Here is a 25,711-nt window from a genome sequence, read left to right as displayed (position 1 = left end):
GCCTCTGTGTGATGTGGGACTGCAATACAGATGAGCGATCTGCTCCATTTTCTGTCTATTCTCAGTCTCTCTCCACTCCTCCTCTCTCTGGGCTAGTGCAACGCCAAAATCACAATAGCAATCGCTAGCAATGCTACCTGCAGCATTTTTGCGATTTTGAAAAAATCACAACGCTGCTGTGGGAACACCTTCATAGGGTAACATTAGACAAGCACTTTTCAAATCGCTGTCAATTTGAAAAACGCTCAGAAGCACTTTTGGTGTGCACCATCCCTCCCTCATTCACCTTTGTTTCCCTCTTCCCCTAGTGCTGGCTGGCTGTGTCTTCTTGTTATACAGGAAATCAGGGGCATAACAATAGCCCCTGCAAGGGATGCAGCTGCAGGGGGCCCTTAAGGGGAGAAGCCTGAGGGGCAGGGACGGATCAAGACCAAGTTGCGCCTAGGGCAAGGTCAGGTTTTGGCGCCTAAACTGCCATTCATTTTGCCGCCTTTTTAAGAATTCAATAAACTGCGCCTGGGGCAAGATACCCGCTTGCCCCCCCCTAGATCCGTCCCTGCTGAGGGGGGCCCCTGGCTCTGGCGCCTTCCAGGGCCATTTATAGGGGCAAGAGGGGGCTCAGCACAGGAACTGAAAGTAGCAAGCACAAACAGTAATGACACCCCCCTCACCTTGGGCTACCACCAGTGCTCCCCCCTCCAACAATGACAGCTGGGGGGCCCCATCCAAAGTCTTACAGGGGGGCCCAGTGACTTCTAGTTATGCCCCTGCAGGAAAGCTAAATAAAAGTGCAATCCTGGTGATGCAAATATCTTCTTCCCTCTCTTTCAGCTTTTCTCTCCTTACCATTTCTCTGCATGAAGGCTCAGACACACTATAAGCGTTTTTCTGAGCGCTTTGTGATTGATTAGCACTTTCTGAGCTCTTTTTAAAAATTGCTCCCATTCACTTTCATTAAAATCGCTGTAAAAACCGCTGTGATTGCATGATCGTGTATGCAAAAAATTGCGTCGATGTTTACTACGGTTTTAATGAAAGTGAATGGGAGCGATTTTTAAAAAGCGCTAATCAATCACAAAGCGCTCAGAAAAGCCCGTATAGTGTGAATGGGCCCTAAGCGACGGCCTGGGATAACCACAAATTATAGACAAGACGGAAACCCCGGCCGTTGTCCCTCAAAATGTATTGTGCCCCCCCCCCCCGATGCCTGTACTTTACCTGTCATACTGTTCACAGAGTGTCCTTGCTGTATTGGCGCACCACGTGATTACTGGCATATACCACGTGGGGTGCGTGTGTGGCATCATTTGGGTTGGGGCTGCCATGATAACGGGCCTCTAGCCTGAGTTTCCCCCCAGGCCAAAAGGTCCCAGTCCTCCCCTGCACTCGGGACCTGGGAGATGAATTGGTCCACTGCACCTTTAAATCACCTGTTCATTCATATACTCTGTCCGTTTTATCTTGGAAGCCCGGACACGCCACCATAGCCCTGGACATACGCATGTGAACAAGCGCCACACCGGAGCGAAACGGCTGTTGCACCGTCCGATCACTCCCTGGTCACCCTCCCTCACCTGTCTCAGCACGGATCCCAGATAAGGTTTGATTTATCCTTATTGTAACGTCATGCATTGGACTTGTGTACCTCTGCTAAGTAACTGTCAAGGGAAATGAAGCAATCATAGAAGCGGTGCATGGACTGTCTTGATTGTACCAGTATCAGTTACTGGGATTTTCACGCACATCCAGGCAACAAGGCATTTTCGCCCACAGGACTGCCGCATGCAGTCCTGTGGGCAAAAATGCCTTGTTGATGCTAGAGGTCAGAGGAGAATGGGCCGACTGATTCAAGCTGATAGAAGAGCAACGTTGACTGAAATAACCACTCGTTACAACCAAGGAATGCAGCAAAGCATTTTTAAAGCCACAACAAGCACAACCTTGAGGTGGATGGGCTACAACAGCAGAAGACCCCACCGGGTACTACTCATCTCCACTACAAATAGGAAAAAGAGGCTACAATTTGCACGAGCTCACCAAAATTAGACAGTTGAAGACTGGAAAAATGTTGCCTGGTCTGATGAGTCTCAATAGAGTCAGAATTTGGAGTAAACAGAATGAGAACATGGATCCATCATGCCTTGTTACCACTGTGCAGGCTGGCGGTGGTGGTGTAATGGTGTGGGGGATTTTTTTTTTTTTGGCACACTTTAACCCCCCTAGCGGTCTATTAAAAACCACCAGGGGGCAGCAGAGCAGTTTTTTTGTTGTTTTTTTTTTTTTTAAATCATGTAGCGAGCTCAGGGCTCGCTACATGATAGCCGCTGTGCAGCGGCATCCCCCCGCCCTCTTCGATCGCCTCTGGTGATCTCCGATCAGGAAATCCCATTCAAAGAAGCCGCTTAGTGCCAATTGGGCATCGTTTAAATACTGCAGGATAACTGAGCATTGTTTATGACCATGTCCATTCCTTCATGACCACCATGTACCCAATCCTCCGATGGCTACTTCCAGCAGGATAATGCACCATGTCACAAAGCTCTAATCATTTCAAATTGGTTTCTTGAACATAACAATGAGTTCAATGTACTAAAATGGCCCCCACAATCACCAGATCTCAACCGAATAGATCATCTTTGGGATGTGATGGAACAGGAGCTTGGTGCCCTGGATGTGCATCCCACAAATCTCCAACTGCAAGATGCTAGCCTATCAATATGGGACAACATTTCTAAATAATGCTTTCAGCACCTTGTTGAATGCCACGTAGAATTAAGGCAGTTCAGAAGGGGAAAGGGGGTCAAACACCTTATTAGTATGGTGTTCCTAATAATCCTTTAGGTGAGTGTATATATATATATATATATATATATATATATATATATATATATATATATATATACACAGTGGCTTGCAAAAGTATTCGGCCCCCTTGAAGTTTTCCACATTTTGTCATATTACTGCCACAAACATGAATCAATTTTATTGGAATTCCACGTGAAAGACCAATACAAAGTGATGTACACGTGAGAAGTGGAACGAAAATCATACATGATTCCAAACATTTTTTAAAAATAAATAACTGCAAAGTGAGGTGTGCGTAATTATTCAGCCCCCTGAGTCAATACTTTGTAGAACCACCTTTTGCTGCAATTACAGCTGCCAGTCTTTTAGGGTATGTCTCTACCAGCTTTGTACATTTAGAGACTGAAATCCTTGCCCATTCTTCTTTGCAAAACAGCTCCAGCTCAGTTAGATTAGATAGACAGCATTTGTGAACAGCAGTTTTCAGATCTTGCCACAGATTCTCGATTGGATTTAGATTTGGACTTTGATTGGGTCATTCTAACACATGGATATGTTTTGTTTTAAACCATTCCATTGTTGCCCTGGCTTTATGTTTAGGGTTGTTGTCCTGTTGGAAGGTGAACCTCCGCCCCAGTCTCAAGTCTTTTGCAGACTTCAAGAGGTTTTCTTCCAAGATTGCCCTGTATTTGGTTCCATCCATCTTCCCATCAACTCTGACCAGCTTCCCTGTCCCTGCTGAAGAGAAGCACCCCCAGAGCATAATGCTGCCACCACCATATGTGACAGTGGGGATGGTGTGTTCAGAGTGATGTGCAGTGTTAGTTTTCCACCACACATAGCGTTTTTGCATTTTGGGCTCATCTGACCAAAGCACCTTCTTCCACATGTTTGCTGTGTCCTCCACATGGCTTGTGGCAAACTGCAAACTTGACTTCTTATGCTTTTCTGTTAACAATGGCTTTCTTCTTGCCACTCTTCCATAAAGGCCAACTTTGTGCAGTGCAAGACTAATAGTTGTCCTATGGACAGATTCCCCTACCTGAGCTGTAAATCTCTGCAGCTCGTCCAGAGTCACCATGGGCCTCTTGACTCATTTATGATCAGCGCTCTCCTTGTTCGGCCTGTGAGTTTAGGTTGACGGCCTTGTCTTGGTAGGTTTACAGTTGTGCCATACTCCTTGCATTTCTGAATGTTTGCTTGAACAGTGCTCCGTGGGATGTTCAAGGCTTTGGAAATCTTTTTGTAGCCTAAGCCTGCTTTAAATGTCTCAATAACTTTATCCCTGACCTGTCTGGTGTGTTCTTTGGACTTCATGGTGTTGTTGCTCCCAATATTCTCTTAGACAACCTCTGAGGCCATCACAGAGCAGCTGTATTTGTACTGACATTAGATTACACACAGGTGCACTCTATTTAGTCATTAGCACTCATCAGGCAATGTCTATGGGCAACTGACTGCACTCAGACCATTGGGGGCTGAATAATTACGCACACCCCACTTTGCAGTTATTTATTTGTAAAAAATGTTTGGAATCATGTATGATTTTCGTTCCACTTCTCACGTGTACACCACTTTGTATTGGTCTTTCACGTGGAATTTCAATAAAATTGACTCATGTTTGTGGCTGAATACTTTTGCAAACCACTATATATATATATATATATATATATATATATATATATATATATATATATATATATACATACCATGTTACAGTACACTACAAGATTTTATTATATAGTGAATTATCTGCACTCCAGTCTGGGATTCTCATGGTTTCTCAGCATGTGACGGGCAGCATCCTCCCCTCCCTCAGCCTCACAAACTGCATCACAGACAAGCTGAAACCGAGAGCAGAGACGCTGTCTGTGAGGAGTAAACAAAGCACACAGAGCCTCCAGGGGGTGTACATAACTTGTCCCTATCACAGCTGAGGCAGCCCATTCCTCCCTGGGTCGACAAAGTTTGACAAAGAAAAGAAGATTATATATATTACAGAGACAGTGCAACTAGAAAAGGCTGCAATATTCCAGACCACATTAGAACAGGTATAGGAACTTATAGGATAGAAGAAATAAGGCTGAAAATATCGTTACAGAATCTCTTTAAGGGCCTTTTTCCACTAGCCTGCGATTTGCGATTTGCTTCTGATCGCAAATCGCAAGGTACATTAAACTAATGGAAACTGCAGCAGCAATTTCCATTAGTGCGATCCGATTGCGATGCGATTTTGGTCAAAGCGCAATCGTCGTCCTGCCGCGTTTTGTATGCGATTGAGCTGTACTATAATGAGTGTAGTAGCTCAATCGCAATCGCATGGTGGAAATTGAAACGAGATTGCGATCGGAATCGCGATTGCAATCGCATTTCATAGTGGAAAAGAGCCCTAAGTGGTTAAAGGGAACCTGAATCAGGAGGTACTACTTTTAGCAGAAGCCCCCGTACAAGCATACGCAGATCAGGCATTAATGTCAGATCTGACAAGATTAGCTGCATGCATGCTACCGGTGTGATTCAGACACTGCTGCAGCCAAATAAACCAGCAGGGCTGGTATCGTTTAAAAGGAAATAAAGATGGCAGCCTCTATATTCCTTTTGCTTCAGGTTCACTTTAAATGATGTGTGCACTTTTGGTGGGTCAGCATTTAAAAAAGGTAATCTAGACCTAAATGTTATGCTGTTTGTACTTTGGTACTGCTTATAATGCAAAAGTATTGCAAATCAAGCAAGCTTTTTCTGTTCGACTTTGATACAAATCCTGCATGCAGCGAGTTAGAATAATGCAGTCAGTTACAATGCAGTACTGTGAACAGGACCATAGAATTGTATGGGCAGTTAGTGGTCATTGCAGAATTATTCTGCCACGTAACTCACCACTGTGAACAGGGCCTTAAGGTACATCTTTTTTCTGTGACTGCTTAAAGGACCACTATAGAGAAAAAGTAAGCAGTTCAAATCTGACAGGACCGACAGGTTTTGGACTAGTCCATCTCCTCGTGGGGGATTCTCAGTGTTTTCAAAAGCATTTCTTGAATGGCAGTGGCTAAGTCTACACCCTCAACTCCTAACCCCCCCCCTAACCTTAACTCCCTCCCAACTGTAACTCCCCTTCCTTAATCCCTAACCCCCCTTCTTTAACTCCTAACCTTAACCCTCCGCTCTCCCCTTAACCACGTGTTAGTCAGGAGAGGAAAGGCTGTGAGGTGTCTGCATCAATAATTTATATAATACCATAGTTTATAAAAATATCAAAATACAGTAGATGTTTTATTAATCTCAAAAACACACAAAGTTTCTAAAAACAACAAGACCCCATATGGAATGGTTCTCCCACCATATATTGGAACAACTCATACACCAAACACACACACCTAATGTGATCTAGTGTCCCTTAAACGTAACCTGCCTCTTCCTCCTTGACCCCAGACCATAACCTACCCCTCCTCGCCAAAGCGTACCGCTAAATAGCAGGGGCCGCCTGCTATGTGAACTTCGGTTACTAATAGCCACAGTTCGCATAACACCGAAAGTTCACGTTCGAGAGATTATCTATTTCAGTAAAGCAAGTTATTTAAAATACATAATTCTTTTTTTATTATTATAATTTATCATAATTCAGTGTTATATTCTTGTTATGTCTTTTTTTTTTTCGACCACTAGGTAGGGTGCTTGTGCAAGTTCTGATACAAGGCTTGTTTTTCCCTCACCAAGAAATCAACCAATCAGCAGCCAGTAACAGCTCAGTGGAACAAGGGAAGATGGCCGCCGACAAGGGACTTGCCCCATTCCAGGGCTTCGTTCTTTTTAAATATCAGGTTTTTTTCATTTTTTTCTTTACAGATATCATTAGCCAAGTTTTCTGTCTACAAGGTGAACAATAGTTTTCTTTCTTAAAACAGAAAGTATTTGCGATAATTCAGGTTGGAATGAGCTTCAAGATGTCTCCCAGGGCATCACTGCTGAATATATGCAAATTAACCATTGTTGCCCTTAGAAGCTAAACACACCTCCAGGTCCGCTGGAATGCAATGATGTGTAAGTTTGTTAATTTGTACAGAGCCATAATAATCCAACATGCATACAGACTGTTTCGGATTGTTTGATTCTCATCAGTGCATAGCATAGATTAATGTGGCTCTATGGTGTAGGGCTTGAAACACCCAGAGGTACAGACTAACCAGCAAGCTCATGGTGACCCAGAACTCATTGGAGTGTGTAAGGGGCTACAACAGTCCTAAAAGCCCCCTTACTAAAATGTTATGAAAAACAAAAGATTGCTTTCTTAAAACAGAAATAATTTGCGATAATTCAGGTTGAAGTGAGCTTTGAGTTTCTACAAGGTGGCGTCATTTTTATTAAATGTAATAGCACCGGAGCGCTATTTTGTCATACAATTCTCCACTTCAATGATCTTATGCATTCTCTGCTGACCAAAATTGTAGTACCCCTACCCTCAGAACAGAACACTTCCTGATAGACTTCCTTCACTAGACAGAGCATGTTGCTCAGCAGAAAGTCAGGCATTGTGTCTGTACAATGATGGTGTGGTCATCGCCCCTAATCTCTTTCGGTGACATTTCACTACTGCATATCTGTAGCTTTAAATAGCTATGGATCAAACCAGGTACTGATTTAAAAAAATTGAGGACAGAGCAGAAAAGATAATGTTTAAAGCTAGTTTTATTTCTTTTTGATGAGGAAAAAACATTGGAAATACATATTTTTTAAAGAGGTAAATAGACAAGACTGAAGTTTATATTTAATATTCAGTACAGCTTGTACAATTTGAGGAAGACATACAATAACATATTTTCATGGGTCAAACATCATCAATGGAAAACAATACAGCAGTTGTGAAAACAGATTTGTGCCGCATACAAGCTGCAGTGTTTACATATAGAAAATCAAATCATGGCTTTTCTTCACTCTGGGAGTTATTAACAAGCTTTATTATTTATTTATTTATCTTTTTATCCAACTATACATAATGAAGTACATTTTCTGAAGTACCGTATTTTTCACCGTATAAGACGTACTTTTTCTCCCCAAAAAATGGGGAGAAAAAGTCCCTGCGTCTTATACGGCAAAGGCAGGGAATCCCCAACTAATGATCAGCTGCCGATGCAAACCGCCGACCCGCCGCAACATTGGGGATTCCCTGCATAGTCCCAGCCGCATGTGTCTCTGCTCAGGCCATCCCCCTTGTCTGTGTCTCTGCTCTCTGCGATGTGTCCCCCCCTCCTTCTGACCACTGAGTGTCTGCTGTGTCCCGCCCACTGGTCTGTGTCTCCGCTCCCCTGAATGTTGAACGTTGTGGCAGCCAGCGTCTTCCCGAATCCATGCTGCCTGGGATCACCGATGTCCTGGCTTCCCCCTCTAGTGACCCGCACTTGTGAAGATGGCCGCTCAGTCCCGCCCACCTGTCCGTGTCTCCATTCCTCTGCTCTGTTGAATGTTATGGCAGCCAGCGTGTACCGAATCCATGCCGCCTGGGATCGCCGATGTCCTGATTTCCCCTCTAGTGACCGGCGCTTGTGTGACGTCACACAAGCGCGGGTCACTAGAGGGGGAAGCGAGGACATCGCGATCCCTGGCGGCATGGATTCGGTAAACGCTGGCTGCCACAACATTCGGCTGACACTTCATTTCACATTCAGAGGAACAGAGACACGGACAGGTGGGCGGGACTGAGCGACCATCTTCACAAGCGCAGTTCACTAGAGGGGGAAGCCAGGACATCGGTAATCCCAGGCAGCATGGATTCGGTAAGACGCTGGCTGCCACAACATTCAACATTCAGGGGAGCGGAGACACAGACCAGCGAGTGGGACACAGCAGACACTCAGTGGTCAGAAGGAGGGGGAACACAATGCAGGGGACTGGAGACATAGGCAAGGGGGTGAGACAGAGCGGCCACACAGGTCACAAGGGGGGGGGCACTTAATGCACCAGAGCAGAGACACAGGCTAGGGGGCTGGGCAGAGCAGCCACACAGGGGTTAGAAGGGGACACACACCTAACACAAAGGGAAAGGAGACAAGCGAAGGGGCTGGGCAGAGCGGCAAAACAGAGGACAGAACAGGGACACCTGGCAACAGAAGAAGACACCTGGGGATAACAGGGGACAGGAGGAGACATCTGGGGACACACAAGAGACAAAAGAGAGGACAGAAGAGGACACCAGTTGGGGGAGAACATTATAAGACGCTGTTGGAATATGGGCACACCAGGTTTAGTATATACTTTTTTTTCCCTGATTTTTCCCCTCTAAACCTAGGTGCGTCTTATATTCCGGAGCGTCTTATACGGCGGCAAATACGGTATATAGAATTACTTTTACTGAGATTACAGCTGGTTTGCTATATGTTGTGAATGTTTCACTGTCATGCAATTCAGAAAACTTTAACTTTCAAGTAAACCTGAGACAAATTGCTGCTGGGTTACAGACTGGACTGTATTGGACGCGCATATCCAGGGCAATAAAATAATTCTAGTTAAAAGATGACTCCACTGAATGAACAATTATATACTTTTAACAGTCAGGTGAGATAGGGAGACTCAAGGTGTCGCAAGGGAACATGAAGCACAAAATGAAACTTAAATAGCTTTAACCACTTCACCATCTAAGGCCTCTTGCACACTGCATGCATTTCCGATTCCGATTCCGCTTTTTAATCAGTTTTTACATCCGATTCAGATTCCGATTTGCAGTGTGCAGGGAGCAAACTGCAAATCGGAATCGGAAGTAAAAAACGATTAAAAAGCGGAATCTGAATCGGAATCGCTTGCAGTGTGCAAGAGGCCTTAGGCGGTTTTTACCGTAACGGACAAGAGTGATTTTCACCTTTCAGTGCTCATCCCTTTCATTTGCCAATAGCTTAATCACTACTAATCACAATGAAATGATCTATATCTTGTTTTTTTCACCACAAATTGGGCTTTTTGGGGTTGATATTTGTTTTCAGTAATTGCATTACTTTATATGCATTTTAAAGGGAAATACAAGGAAAAAATTAAAAAATACACTTTCTCCAATTTCATCCCCTATGGTTTTAATATAAACACTTCTACTGTGCATACAACCCTAGTACAAAGTATGGTGACAATATATCATTTGGAAATAAAGCTGTATTTTTTTTTCAAAATTTTCACGCACGTGCACCTGCGGGAGCGCGCACGTGCACAGTGGCAGCAGCACTGTCTGACTTATAAAAAATGTCCTGGAGCCATTAAGAGGCTCTAGTAGGACGTTTTTATAAGTCAGCATGTCATTAAGTGGTTAAGATAGCCAGGTTAAATGGTAAAAAAATCAAACACCCTGAAGAAAAATCATTAAAGGACTGTTAGCTGAAATTGCTCATATCAGCTGACCATCTGCTAAAGAAAAACATTTTACATGCCTTAAAACCTTGTAGTTAGGCTAAGTTCAAACATAAGTCTTGGTTCCCACTTGTGCCAGATCACATGCAGCCATTGGGAGCTGACCATGTAGAATCTGCTCGGATGGTCCACTGTGGTTTGATTGAAGCCCGGGGCAGATGCATTACCCCCATAGGCTATATGGAGAATGCATCTGCTTTTCCAGTGATTATAGTGGACTGCACAGAAGTGCGGTCCATTTACTGCAACGGATCCAATACAGGATCTTCTCAAAAAATTAGCATATGGTGATAAAGTTCATTATTTTCTGTAATGCACTGATAAACTGTAGACTTTGATATATTTTAGATTCATTACACACAACTAAAGTAGTTCAAAGCCTTTTATTGTTTTAATATTGATGATTTTGGCATACAGCTCATGAAAACCCAAAATTCCTATCTCAAAAAATTAGCATATCACGAAAAGGTTCTCTAAACGAGCTATTAACCTAATCATCTGAATCAACTAATTAACTCTAAACACCTGCAAAAGATTCCTGAGGCTTTTAAAACTTCCAGCCTGGTTCATTACTCAAAACCGCAATCATGGGTAAGACTGACGGCCTGACTGCTGTCCAGAAGGCCATCATTGACACCCTCAAGTAAGAGGGTAAGACACAGAAAGAAATTTCTGAATGAATAGGCTGTTCCCAGAGTGCTGTATCAAGGCACCTAAGTGGGAAGTCTGTGGGAAGGAAAAAGTGTGGCAGAAAACACTGCACAACGAGAAGAGGTGACCGAACCCTGAGGAAGATTGTGGAGAAGGACCATTTCCAGACCTTGGGGGACCTGCGGAAGCAGTGGACTGAGTCTGGAGTAGAAACATCCAGAGCCACCGTGTACAGGTGTGTGCAGGAAATGGGCTACAGGTGCCACATTCCCCAGGTCAAGCCACTTTTGAACCAGAAACAGCGGCAGAAGTGCCTGACCTTGGCTACAGAGAAGCAGCACTGGACTGTTGCTCAGTGGTCCAAAGTACTTTTTTCAGATGAAAGCAGCATTTGCACGTCATTCGGAAATCAAGGTGCCAGAGTCTGGAGGAAGACTGGGGAGAGGGAAATGCCAAAATGTCTGAAGTCCAGTGTCAAGTACAGGTCAGGCGCTTCTGCCGCTGTTTCTGGTTCAAAAGTGGCTTTATCTGGGGAATGCGGCACCTGTAGCCCATTTCCTGTACATGCCTGTACACAGTGGCTCTGGATGTTTCTACTCCAGACTCAGTCCACTGCTTCCACAGGTCCCCCAAGGTCTGGAATCGATCCATCTCTGCAATCTTCCTCAGAGTCCGGTCACCTCTTCTCGTTGTGCAGCGTTTTCTGCCACACTTTTTCCTTCCCACAGACTTCTCACTGAGGTGCCTTGATACAGCAATCTGGGAACAGCCTATTAGTTCAGAAATTTCTTTCTGTGTCTTACCCTCCTGCTTGAGGGTGTCAATGATGGCCTTCTGGACAGCAGTCAGGTCGGCAGTCTTACCCATGATTGGGGTTTTGAGTAATGAACCAGGCTGGCAATTTTTAAAAGCCTCAGGAATCTTTTGCAGGTGTTTAGAGTTAATTAGTTGATTCAGATGATTAGGTTAATAGCTCGTTTAGAGAACCTTTTCATGATATGCTATTTTTTTGAGATAGGAATTTTGGGTTTTCATGAGCTGTATGCTAAAATCATCAATATTAAAACAATAAAAGGCTTTGAACTACTTCAGTGTAATGAATCTAAAATATATGAAAGTCTAAAGTTTATCAGTACATTACAGAAAATAATGAACTTTATCACAATATGCTAATTTTTTGAGAAGATCCTGTATATCTGTTGCAAGTTGACAAGTGTGAACGGCTCATACATACACACACACACACACACACACACACACACACACACACACTATAAATGTCCGTTCTCCGATCAAGTGGGAACACAGTCTAAATCTGTATAGTTCTGTCAGTCTTTATCAGTTTTGTACCAGTTTTCTATGGATAGGTTCACACACAAATCTGTACAGTTCTGCACATAAAAAGTGTGAATTTCCATTCCTGTCAGTTAAAACTTATAGAAAACTGATGCAAAACTAATACGACAGGAAAGGACTGGAATGGAACTGTACAGATTTTTGTGTGAACGCAGCCTAAGCACTGCATTGTTTGTACACTCTCAGCTGAAGTAGAAACGATGGGGTGCACTAAAGAGGTAGCAGATCAGTTGGCACTACAAGGTGTGACTTGGTGGTACTGGTGGTACTGCAATGAGGGAACACCAGTACAGGTTGTACAAGCACAGCATGCTCTGCGAGAGAGTCAAACAGCTGTAGCGCTTGAAGAAAGAAACAGATTCTCAGAACGGCTGGCTTTAAAATATCTTCCTTTATTCCATATATTCAATCTATAATCAAACAAGCATAGAATATAAAAGACGCACCGGTGTGAAAGACATTGGATGCGGGGTAAGGGATATAAGCCTTTCAGCCGTTTCCTGCCTTGGGGCGCTATTTCCGGCCCTGTGTCTGTAGATGCTTCTCTGCAGTTTTTAAAGGAAACCAGAGCTGACTTAAACTAAATGTTTTATACATACCTGGGATTTCCTCCATCCCCATCCGCACAGATTGCCGTCCTCAGTCTTCTCCTGCTCCGGTACCGGGTCCTGTAACTTCCTCCAGTTGCGACCAGTCTGATGCAAGTGAAGTGCACTATTTACGCATTTCTCCAGCAGCCGCTGGAGAAATACGTAGAGGGCGCACTTCTGTTGCGCAGACTGGCCGCGACTGGAGGAAGTTATGGACCCGGTACTGGTGCAGGAGGAGGCGAAGGACGGCAGCGTGGGAGCGATCCGTGCGGATGGGGTGGCGGAAGCCCCAGGTATGTATAAAACATTTAGTTTAAGTCAGCTGTGGTATATTTTAAGGTAATCGACTTAAAAACCTATTTAATAATTTTGTCTTTGTCACTTAGGGACCATATATTTTTCATGTTTAGAACTCACCCAAAAAAATTCTAGCACAATTTCCCAGGTAATAGTACTGAGCTGTTCCCCAACACCTACCATACCTTTCCCTGGCAGAAAAATATTATTCTCCCTTAACCTCCCTGCTGTTCTAATTATTTGCTGTGCACGGCAGCGGGAGGTTTGTTTTTTTTTAGCATGTAGCTAGCCTAGCGCTAGCTACATGCATCCCCCCTCCCTTCGCTATCCCTCCCACTCCTCCGGCGCAAATACCCAACAGGAAATCCCGTTCTGAACGACGATCGGACTGACGTCATTGACGTCATGATGTCAGACGGAGTCCCGATCCACCCCTCAGCGCTGCCTGGCACTGATTGGCCAGGCTGTGCAAGGGGTCTGGAGGGGGGGGAGGCGGCGCGGCGGATCGGCGGCGATCGGATGTTACACGCAGCTAGCAAAGTGCTAGCTGCATGTAACAAAAAAAAATATGCAAATCGGCCCAGCAGGGCCAGAGCCATCCTCTGCGGCGGGTTACCCCGAGCTGAGCTCGGGATAACCGGCAAGGAGGTTAAAACATTTGCATAAGTACAGAAAATACCATTCATTGGTGCATTTACAGGAGTTGCCTGGAATCTAATAAGCGCTTTTCAGCAGCTGTGAACTAGCACTTAATATTGTTTTCACTGGCGATGCACTGATTTCTATTAAGGTACAATCACTGCCACCAAATGCCTTTTAGCATGATTTTCAGAAAAGTAAGCCAGTGCTAAGCTTGTAGTGTGAAGTGGCCTCAGTAAGAACAGTGGAGTTTACACTGACCTAACATTTTGCAAAAGTCCCACTAAATCTGGACATACATCACTCCATGCATGGCCAGATAAACCATCAGATACCTCCCTCCCTGATTGGCAGGATAGTGGCGTAGTGGATAGCCCTCTCCTCCTGCAGCACCCAGTTTAAATCCCAGCCAAGGCAATATCTGCATAGAGTATGTATGTACTTCCCGTTTCAGTAAAAGCAATCCTAAATAGAACTTTTTGTAATTTTGCATTTAAGGGCTGAACTCTGAGTAATATCACACTTAAGGGATAGCAACCACCTCAAAAGCTTGGTCGGATGCTAGTGACAACACAATGAACTCTTTAATCAGTCACTTTCTATAATGAGGCCTACAGTTTTATGCTTGAGAAATACAAGATAATTCATTATCTTAGTAGTATTCCTATACTTTCCTAATATCCCATATAAAGCCAAACTCCATTACCGTACATTAAAAAGAACTATGATATATATTAAACTTTTGTTTAGACATACAGTGGAGGAAATAATTATTTGACCCCTCACCGATTTTGTAAGTTTGTCCAATGACAAAGAAATGAAAAGTCTCAGAACAGTATCATTTCAATGGTAGGTTTATTTTAACAGTGGCAGATAGCACAATCGAAAAAATAACCTTAAATAAAAGATAGCAACTGATTTGCATTTCATTGAGTGAAATAAGTTTTTGAACCCCTACCAACCATTAAGAGTTCTGGCTCCCACAGAGTGGTTAGACACTTCTACTCAATTAGTCACCCTCATTAAGGACACCTGTCTTAACTAGTCACCTGTATAAAAAGACACCTGTCCACAGAATCAATCAATCAAGCAGACTCCAAACTCTCCAACATGGGAAAGACCAAAGAGCTGTCCAAGGATGTCAGAGACAAAATTGTAGACCTGCACAAGGCTGGAATGGGCTACAAAACCATTAGCAAGAAGCTGGGAGAGAAGGTGACAACTGTTGGTGCGATTGTTCGAAAATGGAAGGAACACAAAATGACCATCAATCGACCTCGCTCTGGGGCTCCACGCAAGATCTCACCTCATGGGGTGTCAATGGTTCTGAGAAAGGTGAAAAAGCATCCTAGAACTACACGGGAGTAGTTAGTGAATGACCTCAAATTAGCAGGGACCACAGTCACCAAGAAAACTATTGGAAACACATTACACCGCAATGGATTAAAATCCTGCAGGGCTCGCAAGGTCCCCCTGCTCAAGAAGGCACATGTGCAGGCCCGTCTGAAGTTTGCCAATGAACACCTGAATGATTCTGTGAGTGACTGGGAGAAGGTGCTGTGGTCTGATGAGACCAAAATAGAGCTCTTTGGCATTAACTCAACTTGCTGTGTTTGGAGGAAGAAAAATGCTGCCTATGACCCCCAAAACAGCGTCCCCACCGTCAAGCATGGGGGTGGAAACATTTTGCTTTGGGGGTGTTTTTCTGCTAAGGGCACATGACAACTTAATCGCATTAACGGGAAAATGGACAAGGCCATGTATCGTGAAATCCTGAACGACAACCTCCTTCCCTCTGCCAGGAAACTGAAAATGGGTCGTGGATGGGTGTTCCAGCACGACAATGACCCAAAACATACAGCAAAGGCAACAAAGGAGTGGCTCAAGAAGAAGCACATTAAGGTCATGGAGTGGCCTAGTCAGTCTCTGGACCTTAATCCAATAGAAAACCTATGGAGGGAGCTCAAGCTCAGAGTTGCACAGAGACAGCCTCGAAACATCAGGGATTTAGAGATGATCTGCAAAGAGGAGTGGACCAACATTCCTCCTAAAATGTGTGCAAACTTGGTCATCAATTACAAGAAACGTTTGACCTCTGTGCTTGCAAACAAGGGTTTTTCCACTAAGTATTAAGTCTTTTATTGTTAGAGGGTTCAAAAACTTATTTCACTCAATGAAATGCAAATCAGTTGCTATCTTTTATTTAAGGTTATTTTTTCGATTTTCCTTTTGATGTGCTATCTGCCACTGTTAAAATAAACCTACCATTGAAATGATACTGTTCTGAGACTTTTCATTTCTTTGTCATTGGACAAACTTACAAAATCAGTGAGGGGTCAAATAATTATTTCCTCCACTGTAATCTGGATTCCATGCAGTTTAACTTCCATTACCTCAAGAATCCTGTAAAAGAGAGCATCCAATGATGCACCATGATTTTCAGCAGCCGGTCTGGGTTGATATGTTGCTGGCATCATGATTCTGCTCAGCGCCACAAAAATATAACGATTATATCTAATGCTGGGCATACACGTTTGCTCCTTATCAATCTGGCTCGATTGATAATATCAGACAGGTCCAATGACCCGCCGGATAGATTCCCTGCTCGATCCCCGCAGGCGGACAATAGCGGGGAATCGAGCGGAAGATAAGGAGCGCCTGCGAGGGGGATCGATACAGGCACCGTCAGGGACGAGCGCTCGATCCGGCGCACACTCTTATCCGTGTATGCCCAGCATAAGACAAGTTGACAGGAACATTGCTGGCATGAACAGCAGAATTATGTGAATCTGCATTCTCTGCTATCAGAATTTGCACAAAAATGTATGCTATTTTTGCCGTATACTGTTACTGACTAAAAACAGTGAAGCTGTGGTGAAGTGCAAGCTTGTGCTTTTCTAAACATAATGAGTGGGTTTTCACAGGTAAACAAATCGCTAAACAACAAGAAAAGCGGACAGGCACAGAAGCCTCAACAATAAACTTCTTTATTGTTTATGGATGGCCTACAAACAAGTTTGTCGACCTGCAAGTAGATCCAATTGCAGAGTAGAGTTAGAGTTACAGAAAAGTGCTAATAAGTGCAAAATGGCTCCACCCAGGGGGTGATAACAGTGGAGCTGCCAGAGATCCTAAAAGTGTAACTGACAGGCATAAAATTAAAAATCAATTCTTTATTTTTATCTGGTAAACAAGTAATAAGGATGCTAACCAGGCAATCCAAAAGTTAAAATCACTATTACTTTTCTTGTTTATAAATGATCATTCCCCAGTTTACCTGACTTTTGTGTGTACCTTATTTGGTACACACAAAATGTGGTTCACACAAAGAAAGTTGCAGGGCATGCTGGGTTGTCCTTTTTTGCTTCTCAACTTTCCCCTCAGACTTAACAAATGCAGCCTGATTGGCTGAAGCCTCTTTCCCTCCTGTTTCCCCTCCCACACCTCAAATACAAGTTCGGCAGCCTCTGGAGCTCACCCTGCCTACCCCCCCCCCCCCTTCCTGTGATGTAAATTAAAAAAGTTGTATCGACTTAAGTAAAAAGTAGCTGGTTTTGCAAAAATGGCAGAGAAAGATTGTGATGACCACTCTATAATGTCATGCCCCTTAACTATTCCCCTAGCAAAACCAATTAACTAATTGCAACAGTGACACAAGATGGTTAACTCAAATTACTAAAGGTATTCTGAGACTACTAAGATTTTCCAACTCCTGCCTTACACTAATCTCCCCTTCTCTTAAATTTTTCTTCCTTTGTCATGTCTAATGCTAGTCTCTCTCTTGTACCTAACCTTAGCCTAACAGTAATCTTCTCCTCTCCTGTGCCTATCTCTAAGCTACTTCCCTTTCCTTAATCTTAACCCCCCCTTGCTCATTCCAAACTTCAACATTCCCTCCAACCTTGGTCTTACCTTAACTACCCCCTCCTGTACCCAACAGCAATATCATCCCCCTCCAGTGCCTAACATTTACCTCCTACTCTTTTATATCTATCCCTAACCTCGCCACCTTTCCAGAGGCCTGGACTTAGCTGTAACTTTTCCTTCTGGGCATCCATCTGGGGTCTACCCCTACCTTTGTGACACATAGCATCATGATCTGCAAAGTGCCTCGCCTACTATAGGGGTCCAGAAACCTCACTGATGTAATAAGCACTCCCTTTATAAAGTCATTATGATCACTAAGGAATACAGTAATTCCACTGAGGAGTTCGTCTATGAACGTCAACAGAATTCAGACTGCTCATTCCATTATTTTAAACATAATGGGTAGGCCTGCAGATCAGACACTATTATGACAATAAAGGTGTTTGGCCAGGAAGTCCTTTGGGGTGCACAAAAGAGGGTCTTGATATCCTATTTTTTATATTTTGCTTCTCCACTGACTTCAATAAACTGAGTCACAATAACAGAAAATTAAATATTTCAGTGGAGCAATCCTATTTGCACATCCCTTCTAGCAAACAGTTTCAGGACAGGAATCTGCACTCATTTACAGTGGTTTTCAAAAGTATTCGGCCCCCTTGAAGTTTTCCACCTTTTGTCATATTACTGCCACAAACATGAATCAATTTTATTGGAATTCCATGTGAAAGACAAATACAAAGTGGTGTACACGTGAGAAGTGGAACGAAAATTATACATGATTCCAAACATTTTTTACAAATAAATACCTACAAAGTGGGGTGTGTGTAATTATTCAGCCCCCTTGGGCTGAGTGCAGTCAGTTGCCCATAGACATTGCCTGATGAGTGCTAATGACCAAATAGAGTGCACCTGTGTGTAATCTAATGTCAGTACAAATACAGCTGCTCTGTGACGGCCTCAGAGGTTGTCTAAGAGAATATTGGGAGCAACAACACCATGAAGTCCAAAGAACACACCACACAGGTCAGGGATAAAGTTATTGAGACATTTAAAGCAGGCTTAGGCTACAAAAGATTTCCAAAGCCTTGAACATCCCACGGAGCACTGTTCAAGCGACCATTCAGAAATGGAAGGAGTATGGCACAACTGTAAACCTACTAAGACAAGCCGTCCACCTAAACTCACAGGCCGAACAAGGAGAGCGATGATCAGAAATGAGTCAAGAGGCCCATGGTGACTTTGGACGAGCTGCAGAGATCTACAGCTCAGGTGGGGGAATCTGTCCATAGGACAACTATTAGTCGTGCACTGCACAAAGTTGGCCTTTATGGAAGAGTGGCAAGAAGAAAGGCATTGTTAAAAGAAAAGCATAAGTTGTTCAGTTTGCAATTTGACACAACCCATATGGAGGACACAGCAAACATGTGGAAGAATGTGCTCTGGTCAGATGAGACCAAAATGGAACTTTTTGGCCAAAATGCAAAAATCTATGTGTGGCAGAAAACTAACACTGCACATCACTCTGAACACACCATCCCCACTGTCAAATATGGTGGTGGCAGCATCATGCTCTGGGGGTGCTTCTCTTCAGCAGGCACAGGGAAGCTGGTCAGAGTTGATGGGAAAATGGAAGGAGCCGAATACAGGGCAATCTTGGAAGAAAACCTCTTGGAGTCTGCAAAAGACTTGAGACTGGAGCGGAGGAGGTTCACCTTCCAGCAGGACAACGACCCTAAACATCAGGGCAAAAATGGAATGGTTTAAAACAAAACATATCCATGTGTTAGAATGGCCCAGTCAAAGTCCAGATCTAAATCCAATCGAGAATCTGTGGCAAGATCTGAAAACTGCTGTTCACAAATGCCGTCCATCTAATCTGACTGAGCTGGGGCTGTTTTGTAAAGAAGAATGGGTAAGGATTTCAGTCTCTAGATGTGCAAAGCTGGTAGAGACTATACCCTAAAAGACTGGCAGCTGTAATTGCAGCAAAAGGTGGTTCTACAAAGTATTGACTCAGGGGGCTGAATAATTACACACACCCCACTTTGCAGTTATTTTATTTTTTTAAATGTTTGGAATCATGTATGATTTTTGTTCCACTTCTCACGTGTACACCACTTTGTATTGGTCTTTCACGTGGAATTCCAATAAAACTGATTCATGTTTGTGGCAGTAATATAAGAAAATGTGGAAAACTTCAAGGGGGCCGAATACTTTTGCAAACCACTGTATGCATTAAAAGAATTGCCGGCTGTCGTCATGATCTCACCAGCAGGAAGCAGAGCCCCGTAGGAGAGGAAGAAGAATGCCAGCCGATGTTGGGATCCCCGGGAGGTATGTAGAAACGCTCCCGCTGCGCGCATTGCTCTGCATACAGCCTCCGGCGGCTACCCCGAGCAGAGGTCGGGATTACGCTCTTAGCTGTGGTTTTCCGCCCCGACCCTAGCTCGGGATAACCGCCAAGGAAGTTAACACAGGGCAAAAAGAATATTGTTGCTCAATGGCCAGTAACCATGGTAACCGGCAAAAAAATTGCATAAAAATCCCTTTACTATAAATTGAAAGATAATATGTTTCTTGTCACTACACAACACTGTTCTTCATAATAAATTATAAAAATAAATCCTACTGTACAGAACCGTATATAAGCTCTATCACGCATTTTGGTATTGAGAAAACTCAACATGTACGGTATATTTAGCTTATGATTACATTACCGTTTTCTTGCAAAGTTAGCATCATTCATAGAACATTATTTAAGTTTAACTCCACTTTTGTTAAACGGCATTAGTACTATAAATCTCAATGCAATATTTGCATTTATATGTGTATTCCGCTATGATTCTCTTAGATGAAATAGTAACTGTGCTTGGATGTACAGGCCACCCACACTGACAACATCTTCCATGAGTGCTATCCACATGATTGTTAATGTAAAAACAGAGCAGAACATGGTAAGGGCCTGGAATCTGGACAGCACAGTGGCCTTGCCTTGCTACAGTTCCAGGTTTTTACCTTAGTATGGACACAATCTGCATGTAGTTAGTGTACTAAAGGTGGTCATTGGTTTCATCAAACATACCCATACATACTGACAGGCTAGCTGACTGAAAACAATGGCCCTACACTTTGGTAGGGACCTTAACAATATATTGTAATCACCACCGATACTTGCCTGATGTCTGTAAAGTGCTGTGGAAAATGTATCAGTACCATGTAAATCCATAATAATAATAATAATAATAAAAGCTTGTCAGTGTTTTCTGCTCTACAGTGAGCATTCTTTCACCAGGTCTGAACCAGAACATTCCAATGTACTAATCAGCTTCAGAAGGCCAATGATTGATGAACTGAAAGCCTATTATGTAGCTGTTAGGTAATTAATCATCTCTTTACACATCTGATTAGCCCCTTGCAAAGTTACGCTTCATCCCAGGTGAATCTCACTTCCTATTGTCCTCCCCCCCCCCCCAAAAAAAAAATTGCTCTAAATTTGGAGTTCACTCTCATCTCTAATAATAATGAGAAAAATAATCTGGAATACTAGTTTGTTTGCAAGGAAAAGTGGACTTCCATGCTAATTTCATATGATGTCAATATCAACCAACAATTATGTAGATGACTGTGGACATTACAGGGCAACTTTGGCAACATCTTCAGTGCTGTGCAAGGATCAGAACTCATCTTCCATAGGGTCAATATCTCCAAGAAACAATCTGCAAATAAAGAATCAGAGTTATAATATTAATTCCAGTATTTCAGTATAGCGCTTTTCTCCTGGAGGACTCAAAGCGCTTGCGAGGCAGCCACAACAGCGCACTCTGTGTGCAGTAGCGGTGTTAGGGAGTCTCGCCCAAGAACTCATTACTAAATATGCACTGGCTTACTAAATTAGGCAGAGCCGGGATTCAAATCCAGGTCTCTTATGTCAGAGGCAGAGCCCTTAAAGAGAGTCTGAAGCGAGAATAAATCTCGCTTCAGACCTCATAGTCAGCAGGGGCATGTGTGCTCCTGCTAAAACGCTGCTATCCCGCGGCTAAACGGGGGTCCCTTACTCCCCGAAATCCCCTCCGAGCAGCGCATCCCCTCTTCCGGATTAAGGCAGGGCTAACCGCAGCAGCCCTGCCTCACGCGCGTCTGTCAGCGCGTATCTCCGCCTCTCCCCCGCCCCTCTCAGTCTTCCTTCGCTTCCTTCCTTGTCTCTTTAAAGGGAACCTAAACTGAGAGGGATATGGATGTTTCCTTTTAAACAATACCAGTTGCCTGGTAGTCCTGTGTATCCCTTTGGCTGCAGTAGTGTGAATCACACACCTGAAACAAACATGCACCTAATCCAGTCTGACTTCAGTCAGAGCACCTGTTCTGCATGTTTGTTCAGGGGCTGTGACTGAAAGCATTAGAGACACAGGATCAGCAGGAGAGTCAGGAAACTAGTATTTTTTTTTAAAGGAAAAATCCACATCCTTCTCAGTTTAGGTTCCCTTTAACCTTTACATTGTCCAGCCACTGCATAACAATTTATCTTTGATAGTTTAACAGATCATTTGGACAAGACAAAAAAACGAAAGAGTCTCCAATACCAAAATCAATAACAATGCTGTTGCATAAATAGGCAAAAACAAAAATACCTTCCATTGAAAAAATATTATGCAGTACCCCTGATTTAGTTTCCGTGGCTGATAAAGTTCAGTTCCCTTTGCTGTACTGTCCTTAAAGTGTACCAGAGCTGAAAATTAAAGATTGTATACATACCTGGGGCTTCCTCCAGCCCCATCCACCTGGATCGCTCCGACACCGCCGTCCTCCGCTGCCCGCAACTACGAGAACCGGGTCCCTGCACTTCCGTCAGTCTGAGCCAGTCTAGCGTAAGAGAAGTGCGCTGTTTGCGTATCTCTCCAGCAGCTGTTGGAGAGATACGTAGAGGGCGCACTTCTCCTGCGTAGGCTGGCTCAGATGACGTCAGTGACGGGACCCGGTTCTCATAGCTGCGGGCAGCGGAGGACGGCGGCGTGGGAGTGATCCAGGCAGATGGGGCTGGAGGAAGCCCCAGGTATGTATAAAATCTTTTTATTAAAGTCAGCTCATAGTCCCTTTAAGACTTAGTTGTGTGCAAATAACTGCTGTGATGTGTGGACTGCAGCTACAATTGTGTTTGGGGAGGACAAAGTCACTGAGGTCAAACCAACAAGGCACTCACAACTTCTTGCCTTCTGCCAGCGTCCTATTCCAGTCTGTGCCAGCGAGTATGCAGTGCTGTCAGCACGATAGCTCTAGTTGTCACTCGGCTGTTCAGCGTGAATCTGGAGAGCAGGTGTCGAATCCGGCTTATTGGGCCCTGTTGTGTGCACTAGTGATGAGCACAAATTTTGCATCAAAATTCGCAATTACGATGTGAAATCATAATGCGAAATTTTGGAAAAAACTATTAAGTTTGTCTGTGATTGTAACCAGGAACTGTAATTTTGCATTTTTGCATAATTTCAAGCCAACTTTAGCGGTTAATAGCACAGCTCCCATACATGCTATTCTCCCCAAAATTACTACATATATTAAAGGGACTCCGAGCAGTGCCTGTGGGTATGCCTTTAAAGGACTTACGAGGCCAATACTTCAAAAAAAAAATTAAAAAAGTTATCTACCTGTGTCAGCTTGTCAGGCACGGAGGACGCCGTCCGCGCCCTCCGTGCCGTTCCGCCGGGTCCCCGCCGCTCCATAGCCCCCCGAACGCGCGGCCCGGTTTGGGGTCTCCAGCCTGTACTAAGATGGCGGCCGGAGCTGGCCGCGGCTGCGCAGTACGCATAGCCGCGAGTGCGGCTGCGCAGCTCTAAGGCCAACCCCCCGATCCACGTAACAGTAGCGTGGATCGGGGGGTTGGCTTTAGAGCTGCGCAGCCGCACTCGCGGCTATGCGTACTGCGCAGCCGCGGCCAGCTCCGGCCGCCATCTTAGTACAGGCTGGAGAGCCCGACCCGGGCCGCGCGGTCGGGGACCGTTCGGGGGGCTATGGAGCGGCGGGGACCCGGCGGAACGGCACGGAGGGCGCGGACGGCGTCCTCCGTGCCTGACAAGCTGACACAGGTAGATAACTTTTTTTATTTTTTTTCTGAAGTATTGGCCTCGTAAGTCCTTTAAGCATATCCACAACTAATTAATTATATCCTCACACCTACCGGCGTTTGTAACTATATCCCCCTGGGTTCCTGTGTAATACAATGCTGGACTCCAAAAAGTGCAGAAACTATGGAAAGATGCATATCATTTTGAAGCTCTCTTTCTCCTCTTTCCAATGATATATAGACCGCCACCCTACGCCTTTTAGTTTTCACTATTTCCGCGATCGATATTGCAGCCATCGCGATTTCGATTGCAAAAATTGCGAAAACTAAAAGGCGTAGGTCGGCGGTTTATATATCATTGGAAAGAGGAGAAAGAGAGCTTCAAAATGATATGCATCTTTCCATAGTTTCTGCACTGCTCAGAGTCCCTTTAAGGAGAATAGAGAGTGCAAGTAGTTTTTGAGAAAATCGATTGTAAAAATGCAAAGAGAAAAAGGTTTTTAACCACTTGCCGACCGCACACTCATAACGTGCGTCGGCAAAGTGTCAGCTGCAGGACCAGCGACGCAGTACTGCGTCGCCAGCTGCAGCCTAATTAATCAGGAAGCAGCCGCTCGTACGAGCGGCTGCTTCCTGTCAAATCACGGCGGGGGGCTCCGTGAATAGCCTGCGGGCCGCCGATGGCGGCTCGCAGGCTAGATGTAAACACAAGCGGAAATAATCCGCTTTGTTTACATTTGTACGGCGCTGCTGCGCAGCAGCGCCGTAAGGCAGATCGGCGATCCCCGGCCAATCAGCGGCCGGGGATCGCCGCCATGTGACAGACCACATCCTGTCACTGGCTGCACAGGACGGATAGCGTCCTGTGCAGCCCGGAACACCAGGGGGAGGCAGCAGGTAGGAGAGGGAGGGGGAATTTCGCCGCGGAGGGGGGCTTTGAGGTGCCCCCCCCCGCCACCCACAGCAGGCAGGAGAGATCAGACCCCCCCAGCACATCATCCCCATAGGGGGGAAAAAAGGGGGGCAATCTGATCTCCCTGCCTGCACCCTGATCTGTGCTGGGGGCTGCAGAGCCCACCCAGCACAGATCAATCAAACCAGCGCTGGTCCTTAAGGGGGGGTAAAGGGTGGGTCATCAAGTGGTTAAACTCAGAAAAATGACAGTTTAAAAAACGTTTTTCCTTTGCATTTGACAATGCATTTTCTCAAAAACTATAAGGTCTTTCTTGACTTGTACCCACTATTCTCCTTAAAGAGACTCTGAAGCGAGTCTAAATTTACTTTTTTAACAGGCAGTCATGTTAATCAGTAGAATCCCTGCTAAAATGCCGCTATCCCGCGGCAAAACGAGGGGTCTTTACCCCACCAATCCCCTCTGTAAGCTGGCAGGAGCGCTCCCTGAAGAGGCAGAGCTAAGCCCTGTAGCTCTGCCTCTCGGCGCGTCAATCCCGCTGATCGCCGCCTCTCTGCAGCTCACAGCTCTGCCTCCATGAGCAGCAAAATCCACGACCAAGAAAGTCATGGATTTTGCAGGGGGGATTTGGCGGGTAAGGACCCCTCATTTTGCCGCGAGATAGCGGTGTTTTAGCAGATGTTATACTGATTAACATGACTGCCTGTTAAAAAAGTTAATTTAGACTCGCTGCAGAGTCTCTTTAAAGGGAACCCGAGGTGAGAGGGATATGGAGGCTGACATATTTATTTCCTTCTAAACAATACCAGTTGCCTGATAGCCCTTTTGATCTTCTGGCATAAGTAGTGTCTGAATCAAAACCCTGGAACAAGCATATGGCTAATCCAGTAAAACCTGAGTCAGAGTACCTGATCTGCTGCATGCTTGTTCAGGGTCTATGGCTAAAAGTATCAGAAACACAGGATCAGGAGGACTGCCAGGCAACTGGTATTGCGTAAAAGGAAATAAATATGTCAGCCCCCATATCCCTCTCACCTCGGGTTCCCTTTTACATATGTAACAATATTGGTGACAATAGAATATTTGGGGGCTTTGCTATTAACCGCTAACGAGAGCGTGAAAATTACTTGAAATTACAAATGGATTACACAAGGT

General features: G+C 44.5%; 1 protein-coding gene across 2 annotated transcripts in view; it reads right to left on the bottom strand.

Moving 5' to 3' along the window:
• Positions 1-19,759: 19,759 nt before the first annotated feature.
• The window catches only part of LOC137561617 (E3 ubiquitin-protein ligase RNF14-like), a 50,295-nt gene continuing 44,343 nt past the window's right edge, over positions 19,760-25,711 (bottom strand). For both annotated transcript variants that reach the window (XM_068272932.1, XM_068272931.1), the window contains one exon: positions 19,760-21,304. In XM_068272932.1, coding sequence (XP_068129033.1) covers positions 21,262-21,304 — 43 coding nt within the window. In that variant the 3' untranslated portion in view covers positions 19,760-21,261. The remainder of the gene's footprint in view (positions 21,305-25,711) is intronic.

Source organism: Hyperolius riggenbachi, chromosome 3, assembly GCF_040937935.1.
Source record: "Hyperolius riggenbachi isolate aHypRig1 chromosome 3, aHypRig1.pri, whole genome shotgun sequence".
In the NCBI taxonomy this organism is placed as follows: Eukaryota; Metazoa; Chordata; class Amphibia; order Anura; family Hyperoliidae; genus Hyperolius; species Hyperolius riggenbachi.
Note: the sequence above shows the minus strand (reverse complement) of the source record. Positions and strands in the feature narration are given on the sequence as shown.